This window comes from Piliocolobus tephrosceles, chromosome 11 (assembly GCF_002776525.5).
Source record: "Piliocolobus tephrosceles isolate RC106 chromosome 11, ASM277652v3, whole genome shotgun sequence".
Classification (NCBI taxonomy): domain Eukaryota; kingdom Metazoa; phylum Chordata; class Mammalia; order Primates; family Cercopithecidae; genus Piliocolobus; species Piliocolobus tephrosceles.
In genome coordinates, this window is record NC_045444.1 from 105,922,357 (window position 1) to 105,948,573 (window position 26,217).

At 58.0% G+C, this 26,217-nt stretch overlaps 1 protein-coding gene across 3 annotated transcripts in view; it reads left to right on the top strand.

Moving 5' to 3' along the window:
* Positions 1 to 26,217, top strand: part of SPEG (striated muscle enriched protein kinase) — a 58,876-nt gene that overhangs the window by 30,524 nt on the left and 2,135 nt on the right. For 2 of the 3 annotated variants that reach the window (XM_026454822.1, XM_026454823.1), the window contains one exon: positions 787 to 1,588. In XM_026454822.1, coding sequence (XP_026310607.1) covers positions 787 to 794 — 8 coding nt within the window. In that variant the 3' untranslated portion in view covers positions 795 to 1,588. Of the gene's footprint in view, positions 1 to 786; positions 1,589 to 1,903; positions 2,165 to 3,292; positions 3,452 to 3,572; positions 3,763 to 3,869; positions 4,094 to 6,577; positions 6,698 to 6,944; positions 7,050 to 7,610; positions 7,818 to 8,223; positions 8,348 to 8,447; positions 8,624 to 11,589; positions 11,703 to 12,012; positions 12,182 to 12,429; positions 12,527 to 12,645; positions 12,847 to 13,882; positions 13,941 to 14,522; positions 14,601 to 14,701; positions 14,881 to 15,410; positions 15,438 to 16,042; positions 16,196 to 16,381; positions 16,425 to 17,520; positions 17,590 to 17,834; positions 19,810 to 20,071; positions 20,204 to 22,919; positions 23,037 to 23,220; positions 23,389 to 23,500; positions 23,624 to 23,766; positions 23,935 to 24,047; positions 24,652 to 25,117; positions 25,358 to 25,441; positions 25,666 to 26,217 lie in introns of those variants that run through there. The other variant, XM_023221923.3, reaches the window with a different exon arrangement.

The window sequence follows — 26,217 nt, forward strand, 5'->3', positions numbered from 1 at the left end:
AGGCCCTGGCTAGGGGGCCCTCGAGGGCCGTGGATTTTCCTCCCCGAAGGCCACAACCATTTATCTTGCCTTCCACCTCACCCTTCGCCTGAATGGCTCCTTGCTGCCTCTCCTCGATTCTCACTCAGCCCCCGGCCCCTGACCTTCCCTAAGACTCAGAGCTCGGACCCTGACAGTCATCATCCCTCTGCTGGCCCCCTTGCCTCAGTTCCCCTCCTCTGTGCCCGCCGTTCCTGTAGTTGCCACTTCCTTGGTCTCCAGATTCTTCAGCCTTCCTCCTCGGCCTGCTTCCTCTCCAGGGCCTGGCTCTGCCTCACTTCTCTGTATTAACCCGTGTCTCGGTGCTTCTTTCTCTTGGGGATTCCTTCTGACACCCCCAGGCTTCGGGATGCTCCTGATCCCATGGATGCCTGGTTGCCCGGGGTCTCTGCCTGCCCAGGAACCCCGAGGAACCAGTCTCTGACTAGCTGCCGGGCCCTCCCAGCCCAGAGCTGACCTTGGGGGAACCAAGAGGGGCAGTGCTGCCCTGGCAGTGTGAGGGGCAGCCCTCTATGCAGAAGGGACCTAGCCAGGTCTGCGTGACTGTGCGTGCATGTGTGCGTGTGCGTGTGCATGTGCATACATGCGTGTGTGTGCATGTGTGCGTATGCATGTGTGTGTGCGTGTGTATGTGTGCGTGCATGTGTGCGTGCATGTGTGTGTGTGCGCATGTGTGTGTGTGTGTGGGCGTGCGCGTATGCTGCACTAACCTGCCGCTTGCTGACTGAGGTTTTTGTCTGTACACAGGCGAGTGAGCTCAGGGGGCCACCTGCGCTCCCCCCGCTACCCTCCGAGCCGCGCCCCTGTCTCAGGCACCTCTCGGACCTCGCTGTGTTTCACTGCCTCCTGCCCACAGACCCAGGCCCGCCGGCCCGGACCCGTCCCAGCCTCCCCTCCCCACCCCATGCAGCCCCCAGGGGGATAGCCCATGGGCCCCTGTGTATCCTCCCTCCCCAAGTGGACACATGGCTGTGCAGGCCAGGAGGCCCACAGATGGACTGAGTGCTGGGAAGGGGCGGCTGTGAGGGGTATCATCCCCCCGAGTCTCTCCCTGAAGGGGAGCACCGGGCGAGTGCATGTGCTACTGCTGCTGCAGGCCTGTCTATCTGTTTGTCTGTCTGTGTGTCTGTGACAGTCAGGGAAGGATGCCTCTGAGCTAAGGTGGGGTGAGACAGAATGGGAGAGATTAGGGCATGGCGTGGAGGGGCCCAAGGAGCAGGGGCTGTTGACAAGGACCTTACCAGGAGGGGTTAGGACACTGACCATTCTAGTGGGTTTCAAATGGCACAACACTTTCTATTCCACAAAAGACCAAAAGCCAGAGGCCCCAGGCTCTGTGCTGATGAACAGCCTGGCTGAGCTATGGCCCTGGCAGGTTTAGGGACCATTTGGGGCTCCCTCCTTCCCTGTCAGGGCTGGGGGTGCTCTGTCTGGGAATGAGGGAGTTAACCAGGTTTGGTGCAGGAGCAGGGGCAAGGGGCCACTGTAGTGAGTGTGGAGAGATTTGGAAACACCTATTTCTTAACTCAAATAAAGTCCAGTTTGTACCCAGGTGGTGTGTTGTGTTTTTTTTTTTCCCCCGCCGCTGTCTCTGCCACCACGTGGCCCTCTCGGTTTCCCCTCCCTCAGTTCCCTCTTGCCTCCATGAGTTACCCTCCCTGGCCTAGCTTGGATTGACATCTGGAAGCCAGGTCTGGGCATGCCTTGCTGTCCTGGCCAGGTGGGTGGGCTTTCCCCATCTCCAGAGAACAAAATGCATCTCTCTCTCTGTGTCTGTCTGTCTCTCTGTGCGTGCGTATGTGTGTCTCCCTCACCCTGTGTGTCTCTGCTCTGTGCGTGGCCCCCGTGGCTGCTTTCCCCTCAGCACACCCTGAAAGCCGGTCCCTGGCCGTGCTGGCCCCCCTGCAGGACGTGGACGTGGGGGCCGGGGAGATGGCGCTGTTTGAGTGCCTGGTGGCGGGGCCCACTGATGTGGAGGTGGATTGGCTGTGCCGTGGCCGCCTGCTGCAGCCTGCACTGCTCAAATGCAAGATGCATTTTGATGGCCGCAAATGCAAGCTGCTGCTTACATCTGTACATGAGGACGACAGTGGCGTCTACACCTGCAAGCTCAGCACAGCCAAAGGTAACTCCCCACTCAGGCCTTAGGGCTGCCGTGGGTGCCCAAGAGCTGGAGGGAGGGGACTGGAGGTGCAGAATAAGATGCCCGGGAAACAGAGCTCCAACCCCTAGGGGAAGTGTAGGGGGTGGGAGCTAGTACACTGCCCTGGCCTCAGTAAAATGAGCACTTAGAATAGTACGTAGCACAAAGGAAAGGCCGCAACACGGTTAGCTGTTCCTAGGAGGGAATGTGTCTGCTGAGGTGAATGTGGGTTCCAACGCCTGCCCTGCAAGTCACCAGTCACATAACTTTGAACAAGTCACTGCATCTCTCTGAGCTTTAGCCTGTTCATCTGTAGAACAGGGATGGTGATCATGCCTCTTGTGTAGAAGGATTGGTAGGATTAATGAGATAGTGTATGTGAAGAACGAAGCACAGGGCCTGTCAAAGGGCCTTTCCAGGAGAGGGTAGGGCACCGACCATTCCAGAAAAGGGGTTTCAGATGGCACACCTGCTTAATAAATGCCAGCCATTGTTACCAGTGATGCTATCTCTGACCTGGGCCTGCCCTCATGGAAGGGCAGAGATGATGGCATCTGCCTCGCCATGTTGTGGATGATGAAGACCTAAGCAGAAGCTGGAGGGGCTTTCGAAGCAGGAGGGTGCATCGAGTCAGCATAAGGGACCCTTATCTCTTCCAGAAGCTTCTTTGGAGTTTGGTAGAGTGGGGCCAAGGGGCATCTGCTCTGCGTCTGGGGCAGGTGGCTAGGAGCATGGGCATGATCCCAGCACAGAGGAGAATTCTGAGATGGAGATGGAAGAGGGGTGGGCTGGGCTTCTAGGACCCTGTCAGAGCTGGGCTGTGCTTCATCCAGGGTGGGCAGGGTGAGGGGAAGAGGGGAGAGCTGGGGCCAGGCCCTGGGCTCCTATGGAGTCCCCAGCCCACATGGCAGCCTGCGCCCACCCTTGCTGACTTCCATCCTCTCGAGAAGGTCTGGTCTCTGGATCTGTGCCTACTGCCTCCCCTGGGTACCCAGAGCCTTTGCTGGGCTCTGCCCAGGCTCCAGCTTCAGCCTTAGGTCAGGAGTGGCGGGTTGGGATGCCTGGGCCTCCTTGGCCTTCCCTATCTTTGAGCTGCCCCCTGACCCCCAGATGAGCTGACCTGCAGTGCCCGGCTGACCGTGCGGCCCTCATTGGCACCCCTGTTCACACGGCTGCTGGAAGATGTGGAGGTGTTGGAGGGCCGAGCTGCCCGCTTCGACTGCAAGATCAGCGGCACCCCACCCCCTGTTGTTACCTGGACTCATTTTGGTACGGCCCCTATGCTGTAGGTGTTGAGGGCCCCCCAAGGGCCCAGGTGGGGATGGGGTACACCCAGAGGGCAGGGCCTGTCACTGTGCCTGCTCTGCATTCCCACCCCTCCCTCCTGCAGGCCACCCCATGGAGGAGAGTGAGAACTTGCGGCTCCGGCAGGACGGGGGTCTGCACTCACTGCACATTGCCCATGTGGGCAGCGAGGATGAGGGGCTCTACGCGGTCAGTGCTGTTAACAACCACGGCCAGGCCCACTGCTCAGCCCAGCTGTATGTAGAAGAGCCCCGGACAGCCGCCTCAGGCCCCAGGTACCACCGGGGCCCCACATGATGCCTGGGCTGCCTGTGAGGGGCCAGCCCAGCCCTGGGGTGGGAGGCACGGCCCTGGGCCTCTGGGCAGCCATATGGTCTTGCAGCTCGAAGCTGGAGAAGATGCCATCCATTCCCGAGGAGCCAGAGCAGGGTGAGCTGGAGCGGCTGTCCATTCCCGACTTCCTGCGGCCACTGCAGGACCTGGAGGTGGGACTGGCCAAGGAGGCCATGCTAGAGTGCCAGGTGACCGGCCTGCCCTACCCCACCATCAGCTGGTTCCACAATGGCCACCGCATCCAGAGCAGTGACGACCGGCGCATGACACAGTGTACGTGTCTGGGAAGGACCCCGGGAGTGTCCCCTGCAGCATCCTCTTGGTTCGCAATGCCCTGCCCCTCTCCCCAGCTTTCCTCAGGCCTTCCCTCTGTAGCCTGACCAGGGACAGGGCACCTGGGGGAAGGGAAACCAGAGGGACTGTGAGGTCACTGCCTCCCCTGCAAGCCCGCACAGCACAGCACTCATCTGCTGAGTCACCCCTTGGTGCCTGTTAGCACTGACTGGGCAGATAGTACAGCCTGCTGCTAACCTGCATGGGGCCCATGAGCAAGTTACAGAAGCCCTCCGTGCCTCAGTTTCTCCTCTGTAATTGGGTTGTTATGAGACTAAATCAGTTAATACATATAAGCCCTAGAGCAGGGCCTGACACCTGGCAAGCAGTCGGGAGGTGTGACGTCTCACCGTTCCTGTTTTAGTAGCCATTATCATCAGCGGTGGTACTTCCTGGAGACATTGCAATGAAAAAGCAGGTGCGGGCAGTGTCTGGCATGGAAAGGGTGCTCTGCCCAGGGTTGTTAACAAATAGCAAATAAAGAAGAAGGGGCCAGGGGAGACAGAGGAACGTATTTGGGTTGGTGTCCTCTCAGCCTGGGACATTTTCTCATGGGAGCATCTCAGTTCCATCCTTGAAGGAATCTGAGTCTTGTGTGAGAAGGTCTGCCCACCTCCCATAAGACAGTGCCCACTCTTTGACCCACGACGGTTTCCTCTTACGGCTGCAACATGACAGAGATCACCTTCATTAAGTGCTTTCTAAGTGCCAGGCCCTGAGAGCCAAAGGTATGACAAGGACCATCTTACCTTGCCACAGGCCTGTAAGGCGGCTACTATTAGCCTCATTTACAGATGGGGAAACTGAGGCTTAAAGAGATACAGGAAGCTGCCCAGAGGCAAGAAAGGACTGTCTGACCCTGGTGCCCAGCTCCTAACCAGGATGTCCCTGTCACCCATGCTACATTCTCCCTGCCCGCCTGCCCGCCCCTGTCCAGTGATGCCTCCTGTGCTCCCACCCCTGCCCTCAGCCTCCCATGACTGTCATTCTCAGCAGCAGGCCTCCCTGTCTCCCAGTCTGCTCTGAGGTCCTGGGTGAGTGTCTGTCTCAGGATCTGAGCTGGCGTCTCCGCTTCTGCCTGTGTCTGGGGTCACTGGCAGCCCTTGGCTTCTCTTCTCTTATAAATGGTGTCAGCAGAGATAAATGAATGGGTGACTGTTCTATGCGGAGATAACTGCAAAGAGAAGGGAGGGGTGTCTGGGGACAGCCCTGACACAAAGGAGGACAGTGCAGGCCTCCTCTCTGTGTCCTCGCCAGAGACAGCCTCCTTATCATCCAGGGAGCAGGGAGTAGAGAAAGAGCTTTGGAATCACATGGAACCAAGGTCAAGCCATCATTTATCAGCCATGTGACCTTGACCAAGTCAATATCTCTGACCTCATTGGTAAAATGGGGATAATTTTGTAGAGTTGTTGCGAGGATTCCAGGTGGGGAAAGCATGTCAGGTACCTGGCACAGGCTGGACACAGAGCAGGCAACTCTTGTAATATATCATAGAATGTATTTGGCACTTACTGTGTGTGAGGTTCTGGGTCTGGTGGGACAAGCAGATCTGACAAAGTCAGCCCTGTCTTTAAGGAGCTTGCAGGCCAGGTCAGGAGCTGTGACTTATGCAAGAGGAAGAGCCCCCACCCGTGAAAAGCAGTGTGGGCCAGTGCCCATTGATGTGCAGGCGAGAGGGTTGGGGTCCTGGGAGGAGTCCGAGGATGAGGGGCAGAGAGCGGGCCAGGGGCAGGAGGGCTTCATGGGCTGCACCCACTTGAACTATGTCTTGAAGGACAAGGAAGCCTCAGGTAAGAGGAGAGCATTCCACAAGGGAGGAATGTTGTGAGCAATGACCTGGAGATGGAACTCAGCGGCTCGTTCAGGGGCCTGATGGTTTGCCAGCATCAAGATGCAGAGGAGCAGCAGAGACGTGGCTGGCAGGGAGTTCGGGTTGAGGGCTTTGCTGCCCTCCTGGAGGGCTTCCCTGCAGCTGTGCTGGAGACAGAATGGCAGTGGCCTGGGGATGGAGAAGAAGGGCTTAGGGGAGGGGCCTTGGGAACAAAGCCTTGTTCAAGTTTTGACATAGAGGTTGTGACCCTGCAGAGGTGGGGAGATGAGGGGCCGGTCAACAGGGACAGGGACCCCAGAGGGTGCCCAGTGTAGGAGGAAGAGAAGATGATAAGTTGCCTGGCCTGACACACTGGAGGAACAGACCAGAGGGGTCAGGGCAGATGTAGACTTGGAAGCCAGGTCGGGCCGGGACCCGGAGTTTGCTGTGGATGCACTTCCTGCTGCCTGCCCCATCCTTGCCCCATCCTTCCCCACTCGCCTCCTCCCTACAGTGGATGGGGATGAGGGACCAGGCCCGGGATGGCATAGGCCTACCCCTCAAGGTATCTTTCAGGCTCAGGCCTAGTGTCACTGTCCCTCCCCCACCAGACAGGGATGTCCATCGCTTGGTGTTCCCTGCTGTGGGGCCTCAGCACGCCGGTGTCTACAAGAGCGTCATCGCCAACAAGCTGGGCAAAGCTGCCTGCTATGCCCACCTGTATGTGACAGGTGAGGCAGGCACCCTCGTGGTCAGCTGCATGCACAGCCTGGCCTCTGGCACTACCTGGGGGCTCAGGGAAAGGGACCTCCACATCAGCTCCCTTCCCCTCCATCCCCTGGGGACCCCCCCCATCTTGCCCTTGCCCCTGCCCCTGCGGCTGAGACCCCAGGCCCTAGACTCCTGCCCTGAGGCTTGGTGATCCTGTGGGGCTGTTGGGCCCTTGGACCCAGCAGACATTTGACCTGTGGCTTTCAGATGTGGTCCCAGGCCCTCCAGATGGTGCCCCGCAGGTGGTGGCTGTGACGGGGAGGATGGTCACACTCACATGGAACCCCCCCAGGAGTCTGGACATGGCCATCGGTGGGTCAGGGCTGCACAGGGCCATGGTGGGGAAGGGGTGTGGACAGGGCAGGCTCAGGCAGGGCACCATAGGGGCCAGACCCCAGAAGCGGATGGGCAGGGCAGGAGCTGATGGAATGCTGGCAGGAACAGCTTTGCCCGTCTTCTCTCCATGGTGCATGGTGCTCTCGCTCTGGGTCAGGAGAGGAGGCACAGGGCACTGCCACATTCCTTTCCCATTCTCAGAGGGACTGGGTGCCTGGGTCGGGACTTGCAAATGCCCTCTCTTCCTCTTGTCCAGGATCTCCTCCCACTCTGCCTCAGTTTCCCTGCCTCAGGTATCAAGGAATTACAGTTCAATTCCAGCCCCATCTGTGCCTATAACTGGTATCTTGTTGGCTCCAAACCTCCCAGAGAAGTTGCTGGGCAAGGGCAGATGGGGGGACAAGCAGGAAGCAACAGCAGGGACTGAGGCATGTCCTCAGAGCAGACTAATGATGAGTTCCAGGGTCCCAGTCCAGCTGGATGGGGAGGGGGTGCTGCTCCTGTAACACCAGCCTCTAGTAGCTCCTCTCCCACCAGACCCGGACTCCCTAACGTACACAGTGCAGCACCAGGTGCTGGGCTCGGACCAGTGGACGGCACTGGTCACAGGCCTGCGGGAGCCAGGGTGGGCAGCCACGGGGCTGCGTAAGGGGGTCCAGCACATCTTCCGGGTCCTCAGCACCACTATCAAGAGCAGCAGCAAGCCCTCACCCCCTTCTGAGCCTGTGCAACTGCTGGAGCACGGTGAGCCTGGGTGCTCCTGTTGGGTGGGAGTGGGAGATGCTGGGATGGGGAACAGGGCCCTGTGGTGGAGGCTCAAGGGCTGGCCTGGACATGGTAACTGGCAGGAGCAGCCAGGCTGGGCAGGACCTTGTCCCATCTATACACTTCCTTCTCCCTCCTGAAAGCAGCAGGACACAGTGGCCAAAGCTCAGGCTTTGGGATCGGGCCTGCTGGGGTCCAACCCCACAACCCCAGCTTTGCCGCTCCCTGGCTGTGTTCCCTGGGCAAATTGCTAAAGCTCTCTGAGCTTCAGCTTCCCCATCTATAAAAATGGAGCTCAAGTGTTGATGAGGGGTGTTAAAGGAGTGGTGTGTGCTGAGGACCTGGCATCAAGCCCAGCACAGAGCCTGCGCCCTCCTCCTCCCAGGCCCACCCCTGGAGGAGGCCCCTGCCGTGCTGGACAAACCGGACATCGTGTATGTGGTGGAGGGACAGCCTGCCAGTGTCACCGTCACATTCAACCATGTGGAGGCCCAGGTCGTCTGGAGGAGGTGGGCCCCTTTCCCACATGTGGCTGCCCAGGTCTGGCCCAGCCTGGCCAGAATTCCCTGGGGCAAGATCTGGGTGACCTCCCTGTCGTGTGTCCCTTAGCTGCCGAGGGGCCCTCCTAGAGGCACGGGCAGGTGTGTACGAGCTGAGCCAGCCAGATGATGACCAGTACCGTCTTCGGATCTGCCGGGTGAGCCGCCGGGACATGGGGGCCGTCACCTGCACTGCCCGAAACCGTCACGGCACGGAGACCTGCTCAGTCACATTGGAGCTGGCAGGTGGGTGACAGCGGGTCCTTCTTCCTAGCCTCCCTCCAAGGCCCAAAGCTCTCTCCTCACACCCTCAGGTACACAACCAGCCTGACACTGCTGCAGATCCAAACCCATGTCCTCCAGTCAGGCCTGTCCATGTCATGGCTATACAAATACCATACTAGTAATAATGACAACAATCATACTAATAAGATTTATTGGCCAGGCGCGGTGGCTCACGCCTGTAGTCTCAGCACTTTGGGAGTCTGACATGGGTGGATCACCTGAGGTCAGGAGTTTGTAACCAGCCTCACCAACATGGTGAAACCCTGTCTCTACTAAAAATACAAAAATTAGCCGGGCGTGGTGGTGGGCGCCAGTAGTCCCAGCTACTTGGGAGGCTGAGGTAGGAGAATCACTTGAACCTGGGAAGCAGAGGTTACAGTGAGCCGAGATTGTGCCATTGCACTCCAGCCTGGGCAACAAGAGCAAAACTCAGTCTCAAAAAAAAAAAAAAAAAAAAAAAGATGGATTGAGCCTAGTGTGTGCCAGTCTCAGTACTAAGCACTTTATGTGTATTGCCTCATTTAATGTTTACATCAGCCTTGTGAGATGGGGGTTGGTTATTATCCCCATTTTACAGATGAGGAGACTGAGGCTGAGGCTAAGAGTAACTGGCCCAAGTTCACAGAACCTAATAAGTACAGGACTGGGTTCAAGTGTGGCTGCCTGACTCCTAGCTCCTGTGTTAAACATAATAGGAAATAGTATCTCAGATATAACAAACATGAGAAGACCAAGTTGGTTTTTAAAGAAACCCATGAGCACATCTTAGCACCAGACTGCCAGCCCTGAGGATCCTGGCGGCCCTTTGGCACAGGCCTGTTTGACAGAGCCTCCCAATGTTTGCAGCAAGAATTCTTTTTTCTTTTTTTGAGACAGTCGTCTCACTCTGTCACCCACACCATTTCGGCTTACTGCAACCTCCACCTCCCAGGTTCGAGTGATTCTTGTGCCTCAGGCTGCCAAGTAACTGGGACTACAAGCATGCACAACCACACCCAGCTAATATTTTGTATTTTTAGTAGAGATGGGGTTTTGCTATGTTGGCCAGGCGGGTTTTGAACTCCCGGCCTCGAACTCCTGGCCTCAAGTAATCCGTCCACCTCGACTTCCCAAAGTGCTGAGATTATAGGTGTGAGCCACCGCACCGGGCCTTAGGATTCTTTTTATAATTTCTCCTTTAAAGGTGTAGCCTCTCTACTAGTTGCTATCTAATGCATTAGGTAGTAACTGTTTGGTTTTCTAATTTGTTAATTAACTCTAGACATATGTAACTGCCACTCAGAACTCTTGATCAACATAGGCTAAGCAGGGTTACCTGCTGAGTAAATACAATTCCAACCAAAAGCAAAGAAAGTGACATTTTACTTAGAACAGGCAATCTTATCATGGGTAAATGGACATTTTCTGGTGCTTTCAAAAAACCATTGAAGCTCACTTGAAACTTTCAGGTGCTTTGACCTTCACAGACTGCCCCTACCACCTCCCAGCCCATGGGGCATAGGATTCCTAGAGGGGAGGGGAGGCATCTGTGAAGTGGAAGAGAAGTGGCAATAGGGCGTGTAACGAAGAGACAGAGAACCCTTCCGGCCCTGCTGTGAAGATGGTGGGGTGGCTGGGTGTTCTTTTAAGTGTCTCCCTCCTTGCCTGTCCTGTCCCTAGCACTCTCCACTCAGTCACCACTTTACTCCTTGACAGTTCATCTTCAGGACTCACCTTTCTTCCCAGATATAGGAGCAACCCTGAAGTTTGGGGGACCCCTGGCCCTCAGAGCCCTGCAGCACAGCCTAGCTGGAACAGTGACTGATGGAGCCCCATTTGAGTCCAGTCAGCCAGGGCTCAGATGGAGCTGGGGCTTGCACTGACACCCCTATTCCACTAGACCCCACCCCGCCACACCCAGACAGGGCAAGTGGAGTGGTGGCCCCCTTCCTCCATGTCAACCCCACTGCAGTGTCTTCCCCACCCCCAGGATGGCCTCCCCCATTGTCTGTGTGCCTGTGAAGGGTGGGGGTCCACACCTGGCCACCCTGCCTTCCCAAGTGCCTGACTCATCCTACTTCTCAAGCTGAGATGCTCAAACATGCTGGGGTGGTGGGTGGGGGCTGGCGGAGGACACCTGGAAGTCACAGGCTCCTTTGCAAAGCACATTGCAATATGTATTTAATTTCATCATGAGAATTAGAAGCTGCTTTACCAGGAAATCATATGACCACGTGATATGTATGGAGAATGAAATCACAACCACATGTGGGAGATAGAGTCCATTTCTAGACGGTTTGGTATTTGGGGGTTACTTGTTTGTTCATCTTGCCATCTCCCAGGTGCTATTAATAGAAGCTCCTCTAAACATTTTTCAAAGATTCAGAGGAAAAACTCCAAGATAGAGGCAATGCCATCCATGAGCTTAATTCAGGGTCACAGGCTGAGCCACCTGCAGGGACCAAGTTCAGGTAGTCAGAAGCCAGCGGGTGGCCCTGTGAAGAAGGGCGGCCACCCACAGGGGGCAGCATTGAGCCGCTCCTCGCCCGCGGATTCATGCAGTGACGGGAGCCACACAGGATGGCCAGTCCTGATTTTTCAAGAGAGGCAGGAAATCCAGATTTCTTTTGTGTGTGAAAATCTCCTAATTTCAAAGCTGCCAAATTAATACTGAAGGTCGAACAAAGCAAGCCTGCACCTTGTGCCAAGTTTCCTGAGATTTGGAGAACATCACGTTTGAATTTACGGGGGCGGGGGCTCTTGGTCCAGGCGGGGAACTCTGTTGTCCCAGTTGGTGGGGGGTGGGGGACGGTGGCTTGCTGGGAGGCGGGGATCTAGCGTTCTGCCTGAGCCAGTCGCTGATGGGGGCTCTAGGGAGGGGCTGAGGAGGCTGGGTAACGCCGACCCTCTGACCCCTCTCTTTCCACTCCCATCCCCATGTGTTTCAGAGGCCCCTCGGTTTGAGTCCATCATGGAGGACGTGGAGGTGGGGGCTGGGGAAACTGCTCGCTTTGCCGTGGTGGTTGAGGGAAAACCACTGCCGGACATCATGTGGTACAAGGTCAGAGTGTGCTGCTGGCTGATCCTGGGAGGGAGAGGAGGGGCTCCCTGGGGGCGTGGGAGGGTCCTGGGAGGCTTAGGAGGGCGGAGCCCGGGCGGAGGCGTGGTTAGGAGGAGGAAAGGGGATGCAGAGGATTGCCTAGCTGAGGGGCTCAGGGCTTTCTGTGGAAGATAAGGGAGGAGCTGATTCTGGGTCCTGGGAAGAGATGCGCTGCCCAGAGTAGATGAGGGCGGGGTCTGGAACAGCGGCTCCTGGCCCCAAGGCAGAGGTGAGGCCAGGCCCAGGCTGAAGGTGAGACCCAACTCTGCAGGACGAGGTGCTGCTGATCGAGAGCAGCCATGTGAGCTTCGTGTATGAGGAGAATGAGTGCTCCCTGGTGGTGCTCAGCACGGGGGCCCAGGATGGAGGCGTCTACACCTGCACCGCCCGGAACCTGGCGGGCGAGGTCTCCTGCAAAGCAGAGTTGGCTGTGCATTCAGGTGGGCACGTGTTCCGGAGAAAGGTAAAGCATCCACCTCCTGGAATCTGATGTGACACCTCCGCCATGCTCTGCCCAGGAAGCAGTCAGCCCTGGACTCCCAGCCACCACACCCCCAGCCCAGCCCTCCACCTTGAGCCCCCGACATTCTTGCACCTCTTCTGTCTCCTTCCTCTGTCCACCTGTCCCAGTCTCTGGCCTGCTTGCTTTCTTCCCCTCCCACTTAACACCATGACATCTCTGCCCCAGCTCAGACAGCTATGGAGGTCGAGGGGGTCGGGGAGGATGAGGACCATCGAGGAAGGAGACTCAGCGACTTTTATGACATCCACCAGGAGATCGGCAGGTGTGGGGCTAGGAGGGAAGCCAGTGGGGGCCAAGAGAAGCTGCTGGGTCTGAGGGCTGGGAGGGGTGGAGAGGGCCACAGTGATGGCTGATCCCTGACCCCCTCCCTGTGTCAACCAGGGGTGCCTTCTCCTACCTGCGGCGTGTAGTGGAGCGTAGCTCCGGCCTGGAGTTTGCGGCCAAGTTCATCCCCAGCCAGGCCAAGCCAAAGGCATCAGCGCGTCGGGAGGCCCGGCTGCTGGCCAGGCTCCAGCACGACTGTGTCCTCTACTTCCATGAGGCCTTCGAGAGGCGCCGAGGACTGGTCATTGTCACTGAGCTGTATCCTGGGACAGGCTGGTGGCTGGGGGGATCCAAGCCTAAATGACTGGTCCTTATAACATCCAATAGGCAACATGTTTTACAGTTTACAAAGTAGTCCTATTGACAATTGGGAGGGATACATCTGGAGACTGCTATGAAAACCAACAGTTTGAAGCCCATTGTTAGCTTCAATTTACATAGCATTTCATGTATGCCTGGCAGTGTTCTAAGAGTCTTACAAATATTAACCTATTTAATCCTCATATATTCCTATCTCCTAGAATTTTATCATTAACTTGTATTATCCCCGTTTTACAGATGAAGAGACAGGCACGGAGAGGTTAAATAACTTGCCCAAGGTCACACAGCTAGCACGTGGCCTATGCTTTTCATCATGAAATGCAGTACAATGCATCTGCATATTTGAAGTGACCCCATTTCAGATCAATACTTGTCTTTATTTGGAGGCTGTTTTCATAAGGAACAGATTTTACCCTTTCATGAAGGCTGTGGTTAAGCAAAGGCACACTAAGGTAAGGATGCTGGGTGATCGGCTCATCACCCCAGTAGCAGGGTGACCGTAACCTGCTCCTGAGCCTCCTGCCTGCACTGTTTGAATTCAAACCTCAGCAAAATGACAAATTATTCCGTGTCATGGACCTTCTAGGTCATTCTCAAATAGAGTCAAGAAGTCCCATCCACAGTCAACAAAATTCTGCTGTAATTTGATCCCTACAAATGCTTTACAGGGTGGGCAGGAGAGGAAATTTCATTCCCATATTACTCCTGGGGGAACCTAGGCTCAGAGAGGTGAAGTGACTTGTCTGAGATCCCATAGAAAGTGGGAGTTCAAGCAGGGATGTCCCACCTGTGCCCTCAGAAGACAGGAGGTGGGGAGGCGGTACATGTGGAGGAGGGGAGAGAGAGTCTCTGACTAGTATCAGGTCTTCTGTAAGGAAATGGAGAACCTCATGCTGAGCTGGGACCTGCCCTGAGCTCTGGGGTGGGTTGAGAAGTTGGCAATGGGCACTGTTCTCCTTGATCTGGGACGTAGCTGCACAGAGGAGCTGCTGGAGCGAATGGCCAGGAAACCCACCGTGTGTGAGTCTGAGGTGAGGGCAGTGGGTGGTAGGGGCCAGGTTGGGCACCGGCCTTCACCCACCTGAGCTTTGTGAATCAACAAAATGGGTCCTGAGCGTGCCATCTGTGCCCACAGGAAGCCAGGGGTGGAGGCAGAGAGCACTGTTAGGCAGGCAGCAGAGTCCCCATCCAATGATACCATACCCCCATCTACTTGGGACTTGCGCTGTTGTCTCTAAATCTCAGCAAACCCACCCCAGTTCCTAACTGTTGTTTCCCACTCCATCACATAAGCATCCCCCAAACATTTCTCCTGGAGGGAGCCCCACCTAGATTTTATTGATCTCGCTGCAGTCCTGCCATGTCAGGCTGTACATATTGTGCACTGCACAATTCTACTTATTATTATGCGATGGTTCCTCCCTATAATTGTGCTGTACCCTCCGGTGCACATGGTGGCTTTGGATCTTTGCAACCCCAAACCTGTGTTTCAGCCCCTTCCATGAGCCATCTGAAGGCTATTCTACAGGCACAGCCTGACCGCTTGCCGCCCTGGAGGTGATCAGACACATATCACCCTACCCCCACAGACTCTGGGCCCCCTGTTTCCACAGATCCGGGCCTATATGCGGCAGGTGCTAGCGGGAATACACTACCTGCACCAGAGCCACGTGCTGCATCTCGATGTCAAGGTGAGGTGGGGACTGGAGAGCAGACAGGCCCTGTGGGAGCCAGGAGGTGGACTGTCCTTCCTTGTTCATTTGGCCCCCACACCTCGCCTTGTGTCTTCCAGCCTGAGAACCTGCTGGTGTGGGATGGTGCCGCGGGTGAAGAGCAGGTGCGGATCTGTGACTTTGGGAATGCCCAGGAGCTGACTCCAGGAGAGCCCCAGTACTGCCAGTATGGCACACCTGAGTTTGTAGCACCCGAGATTGTCAATCAGAGCCCCGTGTCTGGAGTCACTGACATCTGGTAAGGCTGGCATGCTGGGCTAGGCGGGCCAGGGCAGCTGCCCTTGGGGCTGTGCTGGGGATGCGCTGACTGGCAGGGAGATTTGCCGAGCCTGGATTCCTTCTGACGGTGGGCTGGAGGCATTGCTTGCAGGGTTTCCTGCCCATGTTACTCCTTGCCCGTCATGAGTCAGGGCTGCCCCATTCTCTCAAGGCCTCAGCCCTGTTAGTCCTTGACTCCTCGTCTCCCCTGGAAGCTGGGCCTTGCCCTCAGCAGCCAGCATGCCTCCTCCAGTGAGGCAGGCATGGTCCCATTGGTCTCCAGACTTCCCTGGGCTTCCTGGGCCAGCCCTGCCATGACCCTGGACTTCTCCAGGCATATCTGGACCTGTGGGTTCAGGGTCCTCCCTGAAGAAGCCACTCCTGTGCCCATTGTCCATGGCAGTGTTCCCAGGGAGGTAACAGCTCCCTCAGGTCAGCAGTAGCAAAGGACTGCTCCCTTCCAGTCAGAGCGGTGCAGTCCTCTTACCCATCACTCTCCTTTCCTCACAGGCCTGTGGGCGTCGTTGCCTTCCTCTGGTAAGGACCCCTCTGCAGTGTCCCAGCAGTCTCCTGGCAGGTCCACCCCTGAGCTTTGCAGGGCTAGAGCCCACTCCCTTCTCTTCCACACCCCCCACTCCTTCTTGTACTGCAAGAAGCCTCATGTGCATGAAGGTGGACACCCTGGTCTGCATGCTCACACTCTGCCTGTCCCCACATCCCTCCATAAGAGGTGGGCACCCTGGATGGAGAGAGCCCAGCGCAGGCTCAGGGCCATGGAGGCAGGGAACTCCTTGGCTCTGAGTGTCTAAACCTTGGACTCGAAGGGAGTGGAGCTCAGGGTGGGCACATCCCCTTGGCACAGACTCTTCACTCATGGAGAGGCCACACTGGAGGATGGATGGAACAGGTCCTCTAAAGCACAGGCCACTAGGCCCCAAGGCAGCACCACCTCTCTGCCCATCAGGGGGCTGGGGAGGGGACAGGGCAGAAGAGAGTCTGCAGCCTCACCTCTTACCCAGATTTGCCCAGCCTCTGTCATCCTAACAACCCCGGAGCCTCCACCTGTCCCCAGCCCTGTGCCTCCACTGGCATTCCCTTTTGTCCCCACCTGCCCCTCACGACAGCCCTCTTCACCTCTGCAGTCTGACAGGAATCTCCCCGTTTGTTGGGGAAAATGACCGGACAACATTGATGAACATCCGAAACTACAACGTGGCCTTCGAGGAGACCACATTCCTGAGCCTGAGCAGGGAGGCCCGGGGCTTCCTCATCAAAGTGCTGGTGCAGGACCAGCTGTGAGTACAAGGCCCTGGGAGCCCCCACCTGCAGGGTCACCCTCATACCACTTGCCTGTTCCTCCCAAACTCCTGCTGCTCGACATGCAAGCCCCCAAGTCCTTAGGAGCCCTGTTAGCTCAAACAGTTATTGACTGACTGGATGACTGAATGATAAATCCCTTCTTAATCCTCATTCATTCACAGGAGACCTACCGCAGAGGAGACCCTAGAACATCCTTGGTTCAAAGTGAGTCTGGTCTGCAAAGTGGTGGCACAAAAGGTGGAGGGAGAGAGAATGTTACTAACAGTTCTATTTATTGAGTACCTACTATGTGCAGTAGCCACGTTAGGCATTGAATACACGTATGACCTATTAGCCTCACAATAGCTTTGCAAAGGAAGACATTATTCGTCCCATTTTGTTGACAAGGAAACAGGCTCAAATCAGGGATGGAGTTGGGGGTATCCTGGACTGCAGGGCATACATCTGGACCTGTTCCATCCTGGGCATCCTCAGTGGAGTTCTCCCCCATGCTTGAGACCAGACCCTGGTCTTCCTGACTTCTGCCTTTCCATCTCTGTCCGGCACTGGTCCCACACACTAGCGTTGGGGGTGACCAGGCAGGCTCAGCCCCTCGGTTATGAGCTCATGTGGGCAGGTTCTCGGTTCTCACTCATTCATCTTCAAACCCCAGTGCCTCAGGGCACAGTGCCAGGCATTGATGGGGTCTTGGGGATTTGGGAATGGGGGTTCAGCAAATGAGTCTGGAAAGAGCGCCTGAATAAACTGTTCACGGAGGGTTGTGCCAGGTCACTTGAAGGCTGAGGTCATTCTGGTGTCAGGAGTTGAATTAAGAGCCTCCTTTCTCAGACCGGAAATGAGCTCCGGAAGAGAAAGCCTGGGTGGGTAGCCGAGGGAAGCATCCGTCTTGGTCTGGACCACCAAGGCTCCAGATGTCTGGGTGTTGGCTCTACATGGAGACAGAGAGGAGCTGGGGAGCCAGGGCTTAGGTAAGGGGCCTAAGAGCACAGGCCTCCCAGGGCAGCTGGTTTACCAGGACAGGGCCATGAGCCCTGGTGGAAGCTCAGAAGCCTACCTCTGGGAGCCACCAGTTTCCTGCCTCTCCCTTGGGGGCTTTAGGGGATTTGTCCCTAAGGACACCCTGGCTGTAGGCATTGTCCTGACAGACCCAAGGGGAAGGGGACCCCCAGGAGCCCAGACTCAGTGCTGCTTGATCCACTCTCCCCTGCCACCCCGCCCCGTGGACTTTGTCTCTCTGTTGCCAAACCTGGAGGGTCTAGGTTGACAGCTTTCCCTCAAGCCCTCTTTCCGGGGTTTGCAGACTCAGGCAAAGGGCGCAGAGATGAGCACGGATCACCTGAAGCTATTCCTCTCCCGGAGGAGGTGGCAGGTGAGTGTGGCAGGCCAGCCTCTATGCTTTCCACCTTCTCCTCCTCTCTAGCACCGCCTTCCCCCTCCCGTGGGTCTTCATCTCCTGCTCCTGTCTTCTAGCTTTCACTGGCTCCATGCCCAGCTTCCTGCCTGTTCCCTGACCCTCTGCATGCTCAGGCCTCCTCCCCAGGGCTGAGGTGGGGCTGGGGGGGACAATCCTGCCCCAGGGGTCCCTCAGGTCTGACTCCAGTACCCTGTCTCCAGCGCTCCCAGATCAGCTACAAATGCCACCTGGTGTTGCGCCCCATCCCGGAGCTGCTGCGGGCCCCCCCAGAGCGGGTGTGGGTGACCATGCCCAGAAGGCCACCCCCCAGTGGGGGGCTCTCATCCTCCTCGGATTCTGAAGAGGAAGAGCTGGAAGAGCTGCCCTCAGTGCCCCGCCCACTGCAGCCCGAGTTTTCAGGCTCCCGGGTGTCCCTCACCGATATTCCCACTGAGGATGAGGCCCTGGGGACCCCAGAGACTGGGGCTGCCACCCCCATGGACTGGCAGGAGCAGGGAAGGGCTCCCTCTCAGGACCAGGAGGCTCCCAGCCCGGAGGCCCTCCCCTCCCTAGGCCAGGAGCCTGCAGCTGGGGCTAGCCCCAGGCGGGGAGAACTCCGTAGGGGCAGCTCGGCTGAGAGCGCCCTGCCCCGGGCCGGGCGGCGGGAGCCGGGCCGGGGCCTGCAGAAGGCGGCGTCTGTGGAACTGCCGCAGCGCCGGAGCCCCAGCCCGGGAGCCACCCGCCTGGCCCGGGGAGGCCTGGGTGAGGGCGAGTATGCCCAGAGGCTGCAGGCCCTGCGCCAGCGGCTGCTGCGGGGAGGCCCCGAGGATGGCAAGGTCAGCGGCCTCAGGGGTCCCCTGCTGGAGAGCCTGGGGGGCCGTGCCCGGGATCCCCGGATGGCACGAGCTGCCTCCAGCGAGGCAGCGCCCCACCACCAGCCCCCACTCGAGAACAGGGGCCTGCAAAAGAGCAGCAGCTTCTCCCAGGGTGAGGCAGAGCCCCGGGGCCGGCACCGCCGAGCGGGGGCGCCCCTCGAGATCCCCGTGGCCAGGCTTGGGGCCCGTAGGCTACAGGAGTCTCCTTCCCTGTCTGCCCTCAGTGAGGCCCAGCCATCCAGCCCTGCACGGCCCAGCGTCCCCAAACCCAGTGCCCCTAAGTCTGCAGAACCTTCTGCCACCACACGTAGTGATGCTCCGCAGCCCCCCGCACCCCAGCCTGCCCAAGACAAGGCCCCAGAGCCCAGGCCAGAACCAGTGCGAGCCTCCAAGCCTGCACCACGCCCTGAGGCCCTGCAAACCCTAGCGCTGCCCCTCACGCCCTATGCCCAGATCATTCAGTCCCTCCAGCTGGCAGGCCACGCCCAGGGCCCTCCGCAGGGCCCTGCCGCGTCGCCTTCACAGCTCAAGCCCCACGCGGCTGTCTTTGCCAGGGTGGCCTCCCCACCTCCGGGAGCCCTTGAGAAGCGCGTGCCCTCAGCCGGGACTCCCCCGGTGCTGGCCGAGAAAGCCCGAATTCCCACGGTGCCCCCCAGGCCAGGCAGCAGTCTCAGCAGCAGCATCGAAAACCTGGAGTCGGAGGCCGTGTTCGAGGCTAAGTTCAAGCGCAGCCGCGAGTCGCCCCTGTCGCGGGGGCTGCGGCTGCTGAGCCGCTCCCGCTCGGAGGAGCGCGGCCCCTTCCGCGGGGCCGAGGAGGAGGATGGCATATACCGTCCCAGTCCAGCGGGAACCCCGCTGGAGTTGGTGCGACGTCCTGAGCGCTCGCGCTCGGTGCAGGACCTCAGGGCAGTCGGGGAGCCGGGCCTCGTCCGCCGCCTCTCGCTCTCACTGTCCCAGCGTCTGCGGCGGACCCCTCCCGCGCAGCGCCACCCGGCCTGGGAGGCCCGCGGCGGGGACGGAGAGAGCTCGGAGGGCGGGAGCTCGGCGCGGGGCTCCCCGGTGCTGGCGATGCGCAGGCGGCTGAGCTCCACCCTGGAGCGGCTGTCGAGCCGGTTGCAGCGCAGCGGCAGCAGCGAGGACTCGGGGGGCGCGTCGGGCCGCAGCACACCGCTATTCGGACGGCTTCGCAGGGCCACGTCCGAGGGCGAGAGTCTGCGGCGCCTCGGCCTTCCGCACAATCAGTTGGCCGCCCAGGCCGGCGCCACCACGCCTTCCGCGGAGTCCCTGGGCTCCGAGGCCAGCGCCACGTCGGGCTCCTCAGGTGAGGAGGGGCAGGGGGAGGGCAGCAGCTGCAGAGGAGGGTGGGGTGCGCTGGAGAGAGGCAGAGGGGCTGGGGACACCCAAGAGGGCAGGCTGAGGCCCCGAGGGTGGAATCGGCAAGGCTGGAGGGGAGGAAAGCTGGGGTGGCAGCAGGGCAGGGTGGGGCTAGGTGTTCCTTCTGGTTCTCTGGGCTGAGGGCTGCAGAGAGGTGTGAACTTGCTGGTACCGACTGAGCAAGTGCTAACGGGCCTGGGTCTTCACAGCTCCAGGGGAAAGCCGAAGCCGGCTCCGCTGGGGCTTCTCTCGGCAGCGGAAGGACAAGGGGTTATCGCAATCAAACCTGTCTGCCAGCGTCCAAGAGGAGTTGGGTCACCAGTACGTGCGCAGTGAGTCAGGTAATAGAGGCCTGCTGGGTGAGGACCCTCCTCCCCTCCTGCTCTCCCCTACCCATATCAGGGAGCTGTCATGGCTGGTGAGAGGTGGGCCACCTTGACAAGTCTAGTGGAAGGGGTCTGCTCAGACAACTATAACAATAGCAGTAGCTGCCATTCATTAGAGAAGCTAAGTATTCTATTAAACACGTTATAAGCACTGCCTTATTCAATCCTGCAGCATTGCTTGGGAAATATTAGTATCATTGTCTCTATTGTACAGGTGAGGAAATGGGCTTAGTGATGCTAAGGATCTGTCCAAGTCGCAGGGCTAGTAAGTGGAGCGGCTGAAGTTGAACTGTGTGACCTTCTGCAGCCAGGTCCCGGAAACGGCTTCAGGACACCATACTTATGTCTGTCAGGGACTGGCCTCCTCTCTCCTGGGAGACCCTAGAAGGTTTCTGTAACTGGCTGCACTTTTCAAGGAGCTCAAGATACAGGGCTCTCCTGCCCCCACAGTCCCCGCTTTAGATGTGTGTGTGCTTGGGTGTGTACCCAAAGACACTCACTTTCTCTCCAGCCTAGAGGACCACGACCTGTCTTGTGCCCCCTAAGTCTCCATTGCCCTGCAGCTCCCAACACCTGACTGCCCCTCCCTGACCCTTCTGTACAGAAAAGCAGCCTTCGGAGCTCTTTGCTAGCTCTTTGCCCTCTTCTGTTTCTCTGCCTGAGTGTCCTGGAGTTCCAGATAGGGAGGCATTCCCCACGTGGGGTCACCCCATCCCCCCTGAAAAAGGCGCATTACTCAAGGATGACAAGCAAAGGCTTCGGGAGGTTGGGTTTTCCAGAGCAGCATGCAGGAAAGGAGAGAGTCCGTGAAGCCAGGCTATGTGCAGGATCTTGACAAGCCACCAGTCCTGTTCTTCCCCCATTTCCTGGTAAAACTCAGAATGGAGTGGCTGTCGAGTCTTGCCTCAGCTGGGCCTGTAGGGATTGTGTCCAGCCTTGGCCAGGGCAAAGGGGGCTGCAGTGAGAGAAAAAGAGGGAGGGAAGGGCCACTCGTGGGGAAGGGAGGGTGGAGAATGAGGGGGAAAGAAAGCAATCAGCCAGCAGAGAGGCCTGGGGACAGCTGATCCCTTCCCACCTGGGGCCTCCCTCCCGGCCCAGTTTTGCTTATGCAGCTGATTTCCTGCCTAGGCAGTGTCCCCTTACCTTATCCGCTCCCTGTTCTCTGCAGAAACAAGGCTGTCCTAGTCCACTTTAACAACCAGGGCTGGCCCCTGGGAATGGGGGTGGGGCTGGCGGGGCTGGCAGGGCTGGGCCCGGGTCACTTTCACCTCTGAGAGAGGTGGCCTCTGTCTCTCTCTCCCTGCTACCCAGTACCCTCACTTGGCCTGGAGGCAGCCATTGAGAAACTGTGTTCACATTGCCTTGTTGGAGCCTCAGTGTGGGACCCCTCCTTGGGGAGCAGTGGGGTACAGCGGGAAGGGGGCACACTGCCATCCTGATCACCACTCCTGCTGAGTACTCCTCTCCTGCCTGGCTCATCCCCACTCCCAGTCCCCCACAATTCTTCAGACAGGCAGCAGCTGGGGCTCCCAAGGCTCCTCAGCTTTCTCTGCCCAGGTGAATAAAATCCACCCCCAAGTCCTCCCCTATCCCCACCCTTCACCCACCACCCCCATGGCCGAACTGGGATTCTTCTAAAGGGATATTCCCAGGGATCATGCACTCAAATCCTCAGGGCACTAAGGAGTCACAGGCTGGCTACATTGGAGGAAGGAAAACTGGTCTCATCCCTAGCCCTACCATGTGCACAGCCACCAGCTAGCTGTGAAGGCAGCTTCTCTGCTTTGCTGAAACAGCCTTTCTCTGGGGGTCTGCTCCATGCTTCTCTGCTGGCCATATTATTGAGATAATGCTAGCAACAAGAAAAGTTAGTATTTATAATCAGTTACTGTATGGCAGACACTTGACATGCCTTTGTAATTGTCACAGCAAGAATCCTGTGGGCGCGGTATTATTTTCCTTGATTTATAGATTAGAAATGGAGCTTCTGAGAGAGTAAATGACTTGCCCAAGGTCAGGCAGATACTGTCTCTTGCCCCTTCAAAAGCTCTCACCACTTAATTGACCTGAAGGAGTATATAGGAGACCTACGACCCTGTCCCCGGATGGCAGGTGGGAAGAGGGGCCTGGAGGCCGACACGCTTCCAGGATCTGCCCACATTTTCCTAGACTGCAACTCTTTTGAGACTGCATGTTCTGAAAGAACATTCCTCATTCGGTCCCATCTCAGCTCAGGTCACTAACTCATCTCAATTCTTTTCTCACTTGCCCTATTGTGCCCCAGAGAGGGTGGGTCTTGCAGGATCTTAACCATTATAGTTTTTCAGTATTCGTTTGCTTTTATTTTATTTAACAAATGCTTATAGATCACTTAATTAGTGCCAGGCCCTGCTCTCAGTGATTTACAAACCCATGACATAAGTAGCATCATCAGTAGTCAGTGCAAGGAAAAAGCAGTCCAGCACAGTGAGGGCCTGGGGAAAGTGACGCTCGCCCCAAAGGAAATTCTTGAAGGCATGGCCTGGGGTTCCACTTTCCACATCTGCCTGGGAAGAGACAAGGTTTCACGCTGCTTCCTGATGGCTGTTTGCAGGCCTTCTCCACCCCTCCCTCAGCGGTAAGTGGGTCAGGGCCCCCACAGACAGAATGGCTGTCTCTGCTTCTCCTCCAGACTTCCCCCCAGTCTTCCACATCAAACTCAAGGACCAGGTGCTGCTGGAGGGGGAGGCAGCCACCCTGCTCTGCCTGCCAGCAGCCTGCCCTGCACCGCACATCTCCTGGATGAAAGGTAAGGAAACTGCCTGTCACAGAGAGGGAGGCCAGCAAATGGCCCTGAGCCCAGGGGATGGGAGGGGCTAGGCCAGGGTGGGGGCTGGGCATGGTTGCGGGGATGTTGGAGTGGGGAGTGAGTGAGGGGGCCTGGACATGTGCTAGCTCACTCAGCAGCTCCTCCTGCTTCTCCCTGTCTCCAGACAAGAAGTCATTGAGGTCAGAGCCCTCAGTGATCATCGTGTCCTGCAAAGATGGGCGGCAGCTGCTCAGCATCCCCCGGGTGGGCAAGCGGCACGCCGGGCTCTATGAGTGCTCCGCCACCAACGTCCTGGGCAGCATCACCAGCTCCTGTACCGTGGCTGTGGCCCGTGAGCCTGGGGCAGGGCCCCGGGGGGGTAGTGAGGGGGATGGCGGGGCAGGGCTTGAGGGGCTCTTAGCTGGGGTGTAGGGGCTCACTGGGACTCTTCTTTCTCTTGCCAGGAGTCCCAGGAAAGCTAGCTCCTCCAGAGGTGCCCCAGACCTACCAGGACACGGCGCTGGTGCTGTGGAAGCCGGGAGACAGCCAGGCACCTTGCACGTATACCCTGGAGCGGCGAGTGGATGGTGAGGATGGGGCAGCCGGAGGGTGGGGGGAGCGGCAGGGGGAGTCTGGGAAGGCCAGTGCCCTCCCGGGCTCCACAGATAGCACTGTGGGAGCTGGGGCCACCCCTTCTGTGACCTCAGCCCCTCCCCCATACTGCCTCTAGGGGAGTCTGTGTGGCACCCTGTGAGCTCAGGCATCCCCGACTGTTACTACAACGTGAGCCACCTGCCAGTTGGCATGACTGTGAGGTTCCGTGTGGCCTGTGCCAACCGTGCTGGGCAGGGGCCCTTCAGCAACCCTTCTGAGAAGGTCTTTGTCAGGGGCGCTCAAGGTCAGTGCAATGGTGTGGGGTGGGGGAGGAAGGGGGCCCTGAGCGTAGGGTCCTTGTGGAGCACCATGGCCTTGCCCCAAGGCACCGTGGTGATGATTTTCTTTGTCTCTTAGATTCTTCAGCTGTGCCATCTGCTGCCCACCAAGAGGCCCCTGTCACCTCAGGGCCAGCCAGGGCCCCGCCTCCTTACTCTCCTACCTCACTGGCCCCACCCCCAGCTCCTGCTGCCCCCACCCCCCCGTCAGTCACTGTCAGCCCCTCATCTCCCCCCACAGCCCCCAGCCAGGCCTTGTCCTCGCTCAAGGCTGTGGGTCCGCCACCCCAGACCCCTCCACGAAGACACAGGGGCCTGCAGGCTGCCCGGCAAGCAGAGCCCACCCCACCCAGTACCCAGGTCACTCCAAGTGAGCCCAAGTCTTTCGTCCTTGACACTGGGACCCCGACCCCAGCCTCTGCTCCTCAAGGGGTTAAACCAGCGTCTTCCTCTACTCCTGTGTATGTGGTGACTTCCTTCGTGTCTGCACCACCAGCCCCTGAGCCCCCAGCCCCTGAGCCCCCTCCTGAGCCTACCAAGGTGACTGTGCGGAGTCTCAGCCCAGCCAAGGAGGGGGTCAGCCCCCCTGGGAGCAGTCCCCGAAGCTCTCCCAGGCCTGAGGGTACCACTCTTCGACAGGGCCCCCCTCAGAAACCCTACACTTTCCTGGAGGAGAAAGCCAGGCAAGCAGGGCTGGGGAAGGGAAGAGGACATAGGGAGTGGGTCACATGTCTGCAGCGCATGGCTTCGGAGAGAAGACCAGGCGGTACTGGCTGGGGTGAGGGGAGGTGCTGAGACCTGGGTTATTAGAATCATTGAGTTTAAATGTGCCAGACTACACTGCGGGCTTTAGCTATGTGATCTCATCGAATCTTCGCAACTCTGAGAGACACCGCGCTGTTAGCATCACCCATTTCACAGGTGGCAAAACTGAGGTTAGAGAAGCTCTGGGATTTACCTAAGGTACAGAGCCAGTGAGTGGCAAAGCTGGGACTCGAAGCCTGATTTCTAGGATTGAACTCTGGAGCCCACACCGGAACTGCTGCATTCTTGCCCCTGGGGGTCCCTGCTCTCCTCCGTTAGCCTTCACTGTGGAAGTGTTCCCCTCCTCTCCTCTGAGCCTGTGGTAACCCTCCCCCCGACACACAGGGGCCGCTTCGGTGTTGTGCGAGCGTGCCGGGAGAACGCCACGGGGCGAACGTTCGTGGCCAAGATCGTGCCCTATGCTGCCGAGGGCAAGCGGCGGGTCCTGCAGGAGTACGAGGTGCTGCGGACCCTGCACCACGAGCGGATCATGTCCCTGCACGAGGCCTACATCACCCCTCGGTACCTCGTGCTCATTGCTGAGAGCTGCGGCAACCGGGAGCTCCTCTGTGGGCTCAGTGACAGGTAGCTGGGCATTCTGGGGGAGTAGGGAGGAAGAGGTAGGGGAGGCTGGGCCGGGTATCATCCGCTGCACCCCTGCTCTCCCAGGTTCCGGTATTCTGAGGACGACGTGGCCACTTATGTGGTGCAGCTGCTACAAGGCCTGGACTACCTCCACAGCCGCCATGTGCTCCACCTAGACATCAAGCCAGACAACCTGCTGTTGGCCCCTGACAACGCCCTCAAGATCGTGGACTTCGGCAGTGCCCAGCCCTACAACCCCCAGGCCCTTCAGTCCCTTGGCCACCGCACGGGCACGCTGGAGTTCATGGGTGAGGGGACCAGCTGCCAGCCAGGGTGGGGACAGGGCACTGCCAGAGAGGCAGCAGCCAGGGCTCACCCCACTTCACTTACATATGTGCCACTTATTGAGTGATTACTGTATGCAAGCAATGAATGAAGTATGTGGATTTTTCTTCCAATTGATCTTTACAATAACCGTGGAGTGTGGCACAATATTAGCCCCCTTTTACAGATAAGGAAACTGAGGTGTACATCTGATGTTAAGGATTTGTGCAATCAGACAATTATAAACGCTAGAGGTGGGATTTGCTAAAGCCAAAAAGCAGGAGAATCAATTATTATTTGATTTGAATAAGGAGAACCAGCTATCATTGAGCAACCTGCTAAATGCTTGACGTTCATGATCTCTCTTCCTTAGTGTGGTTCTACAGGCCACACTTTACAGATGAGGCTATGGAGAGCCAGGCAGGTTTAGTAAATCGCCCAGGGTCCCATAGCTGGAAAGGGCAGGCCTGGGATTAGAACCAGCCAGGCTGATTTTAAAGGCGTTTAATCTTGGTGTCAGCCACACTCTTTGTGAA